The following is a 7,078-nucleotide window of genomic DNA, read 5'->3' as shown; positions in this document are numbered from 1 at the left end:
CGGCTCAGGAGGCAAGGTTCAAGTTTTCATCAGATGGTATAGGAAATCACCAGGAGACATGACAGAGGTGTTACAGCTCCTCCAAGTCACAGGGGCACAGCTGCTCTATTCAAGTAGCTTCCCGGACAGCTCATCTTCCCACCTGCCACTTGCTAGGCTGGTGACATCATCTAAGACTGTTAGTAAAACAGCAGGTCACGGCATCCTCTCTGTAAACTCACTAACTGGAGGACCGGAGTCATGCTTCAGGCTGTCTGTATCTTTGCAATTTGAAACAATTTTTTAGACTTCACACTCACATGCAAGACAGTGGGATACAGCACAGAGCGGTTTGTAAACTCTCTTTACAGAAGGAGCAAAGATCAGTCTGCTCTAATAAGATGTCAAATGCTATCCCTTACAATCTTTAAAAGGCAGCTTGGGTTTTCCTGACTAAATAAAGGCACTGTCACACCTTAACCAGCAGGGGGCTGTCATCCTGGGCTTGCCTCTCCAGTTCCTAAGTAACAAAAACATACAAAACCCAAAACTGGCAGTGGGTATCTTGTAACCAATAGCTCCATTTCAGCGTAGATGAGTCCAAGTTACAGTCCACACTCTAGACCACGTCAACTGGGGCAAACGTCTGCATGCACCCACCTGGTCATTTCCTCGTTTCCCTTCTCAGTGTCCACGGCACTCCCCTCTCTGCACCCAGGCTCCAAACACTTTCCATTTAAAATATACCTGGGTTTATGGATGTTTCTTTGTGATACATACGGACTAAAGCCAAACGGACCGGGACAACCTCCCCACAGTCCCTGGGTGGGGAGCACCACCTCCTTTTGTGTGGGTGATTTCACTGCTTCTTTTTTTTACTTGCCGGACTGTCTAAAACTTCAATCTTGCCTTTGCCACCTTCTGCATTCGGAAGCTTAATGTTTTCAATGGTGACTTCAGAGGGAATGCAGTCTTCTTCAGACTCCGAGCTGTCCCCAGAACTGTCCTGTGAGCTCTCTTCTGAACTATCCTCTTCTTTTGAATCTGACCGATTCATCTCAAACAAGGCCACATCCTGTAAGAGTGTCAGGCTGAGAAACATCCTTCAGGGTAGTTCTGAAGCTCTAAAAAAGCAACATGGCTGGCTACAGAGAGGGCTCAACAAGCAGGTACGGTACGCACTGCTTTTCCAACGCATCCCAGTTTAGTTCCCAGTACCCATTAACAAGTGGCTCACAACACCTCTAACTCCAGCAGGCACCACACAGGTCACTTCAGACTTCACAGTAAGTGCAAACAGCTGGCCACAGTGACACAGCTGCAATCTCAGCCTGGGACAACAGTAGTGGGACAACAGGCAGAATTGACAATGAGGCCAACCTGAGGCTCCCCCCAAAACACCATCACAATGCTTACCTTAAAGAAATTTACACTTCTGAGCAAAAACCAGTAAGTATAACCTACAAGCAAAACCCTGCCTGCCCCCACTCCTGTTCAGCTACTGAACTGGGAATGGTGTCTACTTTCAGAAAGTAGCTGAAGGGGAAAGATGAAACTGTAGCCCACCACAAGCTTCTGACACAACAGTCAGCCCTGGCCAGAACTTCCCACCACAAAAATTGTTCCCCTGGAACTGTGAGCCAACATGAATAGCATTTCCCTAAAAAAAAATACATACATATGAAATTGTACAGAATTTTAGTAGCCACAGCTTTCCAAAGCCCTGCTTGTTTTCTAAGTAGCTCCATTCAGCACTGAACAGACAGTAAGACCTGTAGAACTCACGTATGTTCTTACCATCTTGCCTGTGTGAAATGTTTGCTAACTTTAAAGTGACATTTTACTTTAGGAGAAAATTATAAAATATCCTTTTCCCTTTTGGAGACAAGTACATTTGTTCTATTGTACGAAACAGAAACAAGGCTGGAGTTACCATCTGTATGATGTTTCCGGACGCCTCGTTGATGTTTTCAATATTGAAATGACCAGCTGGAGCAACTGCCATTTCCTTCCGAAGCTTCTCATTCGCCTGGGCCATTTGTGGGAGGAAGGCCTGAACCTGGTCTAACACTGTGGAGGACGGAGAGGGCAAGCAAGCTTATTAGTAAATCCTACACCTCCCAGCACAGCATTCCAGAGCAGCGTTAACAACAAACCCACTAACTCTTTTATGTCCCTCCACTTCTGAGCCACCTTTGGTTGGAGGGTGGGTGTTGAGCCCGGGACTCCACCAATCAGTTACAGTTCCAGGTCCTCTGAACTCCCAGAGCAACACAACCGGATCATTCCTGAATTATCACTAAATCATCTGTGTTACTCTGCCATCCCCAAGTACAAAATTCTAAAAGGCTGGCTTCAACAAGATGACTGGGCTTTGAAAAGCCCAGACAGAATGAGCTAATGGTCAAGTGCACCTGGTCGTTACAGTGAGGCTGTCGCGGTTATTCATGAAGCCCCATTTCCACGCTTCACTAGGTCAGTTGCCTGGAATGTCTGTCCCCTGCCCATCTGCCAGTCTTTCATCTAAAAATGCTAATGCCAACCTTCTTTAAAAAACAAAAACAAACCGAACACCAAACAGGAACAGGCTTGCTAATGTAATTATGAATTCTCCATGTTCATCACTTGGGCAGGTTTGCAAGTCCTGCACAGGACCATGCGTGTTGCAGCTCGGGGCCTTGCTGCTCCTCATCCTCAACAGGCCTGCTGCTGCAGTCTCGAGAGCTGAGGAGACCACCACCAAGGGGATAAGTGTTGGCCTGGAATCTCTCAGGCAGCAGGCTTGCCGCAGCTGTAAGACACCGTCTGCAGGTTAGTCTAACACTGACAGCAGAGCTGAGCCTGGCAGCGCCTGTCGACTATGGGCACTGACAAAACGTTTAGTGTCTAACTCTGGCTTCTGCAGCTCAGAGTTCTAGCTAATGCATTCATTCCATCTCACCACCATGCTGACCTGACACCAGCTAGAGTCAGACCCTCAGCGAGAAAATGCCTCTGTAGGACCCAGCAGTAGGACATGTAATTAATCACTGATTGATGGGGGCGGGCTCAGCCCAGCCCTGGTGTTCGGTTCTATAAGCAAGCAGGCTGAACCAGCTATGTGAAGCCAGATAGCAAGAAGCCCCCCTCCACGGCCTCTGAACCAGCTCCTGCCTCCAGGTTCCTGCCCTCCTCGAGTCCCTGTTCTGGCTTCTTTTAGTAAGCATTTATACAGTGATTTGGAAGCACAAGCCAAATAAACCCCTTTCTCTCCAAGCTGCCTTGGTCTTCGCTGTTTCAACACAGTGATAGAACCGGGTGAGGTAGGAGAATCTGGAGTTCAGGGTCATTCTCAGCCAAACAGTGAGGCATGAGGCCAACCTGGACTATGTGAGACCCTGTCTCGAAAACAGTAACAAAAGTCCACAACTAGCTGAGCCTTTTGGAGTTTCAAAAATACCTTTTATTCTGAAGAAAAAAAACCTGCAGCCTGGGGATTAATATGAGAAATGCTATCCCTCAGACAATGATTTACACAATGTATTTGACTCTCTGGTTTGAATGAACCAAGAAGACAGACTTCCATCACATAATGGATTAACTAGCCTAGATGGGGAGCGCCCTCTAGAGTAGCAAAGAGGTACTTACAAGGGCTCCTCTGCATCCTAACTGTTTGAAGTGTAGAGGCCTTTCTGGAATGAGGCTTAGAGCTGATGAGCAACTGGTCCCAGATACCTGAAACCACACACCAAAGATTCACAGCATGAAACAGCCCTGAGCCACAAGTGCAACTCAGAAGTGCGATGCTCTCTGCACTGCAAAACACTGAGAGTCCGTGCCAAAATCAAAACACTTTAAAAATCGTATTTGTCTATCAACCTTCCAAACCGGTCCAGGCCAGGTGATCCTTGTAGAGTTCATTAAGAACCCTCCAGCTGGAGACATGGCTGAGTGGTTAAGAGCAGTAACTGCTCTTCCACAGGTTCTGAGTTCAATTCCCAGCAACTACACGGTGGCTCACAACCATCTATAATGAGATCTGATGCTCATATAAGCCAATCTAAAAAATAAAATTAATCCATACATCTCTTCTTACATTAAAAAAAAAAATCCCTATCCCCACCCCCTTAGCGTTCTGGGCTCCGTGGCATCCCCCACTCCGGCAGTGTCTCAGGCTCTCTCATCATCCCAAACCCCCGCAACGTCTCAGGCTCCTTGGCCGAGTCCCTGCTCTGCAGTGGTCCCGACCCCCCTTCCCCGCAGTGTCTCCCGCGCCGCAGTGACCCTGGACCCCGCGGCGTCCCCGACCTTCTGCAGCGTGCTCGAGCCCGCAGCGTCCCGGGTCCATCCTGCCCATCCCACTCTCCGTCGCCGCTCACCTCCCGAACCCTCGCTCCCCGCCGTCAGCAGCTCCCTGGACACCGTGGCCTGCGAACAGTCCGCAGACGAGGAAACACAGGGAGCAGTCCCACGCTCGCCGCGGAGCTCCATGCTTCCAAACCAGCACGAGAGCAAAAGCCCGGATACCGGAAAACACGGGGAAGGGGCGGGGTCAAGGCGGCAATTGGTGGAAACTCGGGGGTGGGCGGTGACTTACGGAGGGGTTGGGGGTGCGGGGCGGGAGCAGGTGCCTGGTGCCTCGGGCCCATGGGACCGGAAGCGGGGGCGGGGACACCACGCTGCGTGGGCGGAGCGCTGCGGATGCACGTGTCGGGCGACTAGTCCACACCCCCCACCCTAGTCTAGCAAAAAGGTCTCCTCCCTTTTTATTATTAGGAAAGAGTCAAACTTATTTAAGCAAACGCAGGCATGAGGAAGGTGGTGTGAGGCCTTTGTCCACGTTGGTTTTGTTGTTTGGGGAGGTTTCCGTGGCCTTGAGTTTGTGGCAATCCTGCTGTAGTCTTCCAGATGCCATAATTACAGGTGGGAGCCACCACACCCAGCTTCTTAAAAAAAGAAAAACCAACTTACTTTTTTTTGTCATACTGGCTGGCCAAAGTTGGCTTCAAATTCACCATTTTCCAGCTTCGGTTTCAGTGTTCTTGAACCTAAGGCCGTCAAGATTGTTATTTTGTTACGTGTTGAACTCTTACCAAATTACTCTGATTAGCCTGGTACACAAAGTCCTCCTAGGTCTTTCAGCCTCCTAAATAACTTGGATTTCAGGTCTGAATTACCAGACCCAGCTTAGTTTACTATTTAATTGTAAACACAAAACCCAGCAGTATGAATGCTGTTTTACATTGATATATATACAACAAGCCTTTGGAACGTTGTCATGTCAAAATCAGCTGTTCCAGGTGGTGGTTAAATGGTAATGCTCTGAGGGAAGCCCTGAGTGTGGTCTCCAGCACCAAAACAAATACTTAATTTTTAAAAAGCTGAAACAAAACCATTGAATGGCAAACACCATTCCTCCTCCTTTCCTGCCCCTGGGACCTGATGCTCATGGTTTTGTGGAAAACAAGCAAAAGAAACGTATTCTAAGCACTACCATGCCATTTTCAGACTCCTGCTCCTTTGTCACCCCTAGCTACCTACCCCAACCCCCACCAATCACTCTGAGCTCCACACCTAATGTCTAGGAGAATGAATTAGGGGCCTTAAACCAGGTGCCCTGAATACAGCCCAGTCTCCAAGGGAGCGCTCCCTTCTTGATCCACAATTTCAAAACACAATAACTGCAGCTCCCCCGCAGCTTGAGTTCCCATCCTGTAAAAATGGTGTACAATCTCCCTTCAGGGATGAGGTTTAAAACCCAGACTGGCTGCCTCCCGGAGCACCCAGAAAATAAAGCTTTCATCTCTGAAATGAGTTTTCTCAGCTGTCACCCTAAACCCAACAATTTCTCTTTCCATGTCACTAGAATTATAAACTACTCGATTTTGTCACTGGCCTATTTCACTGAAAATGATGCCTTCAAGATTTCCTGGAAAGGGTATCTTTCTATTTTAGTGTCGAGTAATATGCTCGTGAATTGTGTACCACACTTTACTGGGGGTGGGGGGTCGGGTTTCTTATATAACCTAGGCTTGGGTAACCCCGTGTCCTGAGACTCAAGTGGGGTTCCCTGAAAGGGGGTCCTACAGGGAACAGTCATGACTCAATTGCAGATAAGACCCTTAATAGTCTCAATAATGGGAGGGGTCAGGATGGATCTGGGCTGAGTTAAAGATGAATGTGATCAAAAGCCATTGTATGCATGTATCATATTCTTAAAACGTTAATAAGATATGTTAACATTACTTCAGAAATGAATGTAAACGAGAAGAGCCAAATAAGAGCAAGTACTCCTTTTCCCCACCCAGGCCACTCCCAAAAGTAAATCTCTTAAGAAAGCTAACGAACAAAGGGCCCTAACACTTCTCTAACCAGTCACAGTTGTTAACACTGTCACCATAGAAGGTTCCAGGCTGGAGAGATGGCTCTGTGGTTAAGAGCACTGACTGCTCTTCTAAAGGTCCTGAGTTCAATTCCTAGCTACCACATGGTGGCTCACAACCATCTGTAACAGGATCCGATCCCTCTTCTGGTGTGTCTAAGACAGCCACAGTGTACTCATACATAAAATAAATAAAGCTTAAAAAAAAAAAAGTTAGGTTTCGGCACACATCGGCAGCAAAACCACTTTCCCACTGTACAGCTTGTGGACTTTGAGGAGGTAGCCTTGGCTGCCCTGCAGCTCACTCTACTTCCTTTATGAGCAAATTGTACACCTGCTGGCTAGCCTTTGCTTGATATCTGTCAAAATCTCAGTGCTTAAGAACTGTAAAGCAAAGTTGGACTTGCAAATGTTAAGGGGCTGCTAAGGGTTAGCTTTCCAATCAGCTTGGTCTTGTACGACTTTAACAAACCTCCCTGTAAACCAAAGCTTGTTTTGCCCAGATGATCTGCTTGAATGTAAACAGGATGTAACTTTGTGTTCTTTGCCTCAGCCCCTGACTGAGGAGGCTGGGCAGAACGTTCAACAATCTGCAAGTCTTGGGTGAGTGTGATGCCAGTGTATGAATAAAATCCTCTTCTTTGTTGAAATCTATTCACACACTTGTGCATGTGCACACAAATGTTTTTAAAAGTAACCAGAGGGGGTTTATTTCCAACAACATTTACAATGCATCCT

The 7,078-nt window shown here is 47.6% G+C and overlaps 1 protein-coding gene across 1 annotated transcript; it reads right to left on the bottom strand.

Moving 5' to 3' along the window:
* Positions 1-838: 838 nt before the first annotated feature.
* On the bottom strand, positions 839-4,449 carry LOC308434890 (NOP protein chaperone 1; the record flags this gene model as incomplete). The annotated part of the gene is made up of 4 exons (XM_080935349.1): positions 839-1,054; positions 1,913-2,049; positions 3,607-3,693; positions 4,338-4,449. 4 exons carry the CDS (start codon positions 4,447-4,449, stop codon positions 839-841), a joined length of 552 nt encoding a protein of 183 aa, XP_080791475.1.
* Between the last annotated feature and the right edge of the window lie 2,629 nt (positions 4,450-7,078).

Source organism: Micromys minutus, assembly GCF_963924665.1.
Source record: "Micromys minutus genome assembly, chromosome: 22".
Classification (NCBI taxonomy): domain Eukaryota; kingdom Metazoa; phylum Chordata; class Mammalia; order Rodentia; family Muridae; genus Micromys; species Micromys minutus.
Note: the sequence above shows the minus strand (reverse complement) of the source record. Positions and strands in the feature narration are given on the sequence as shown.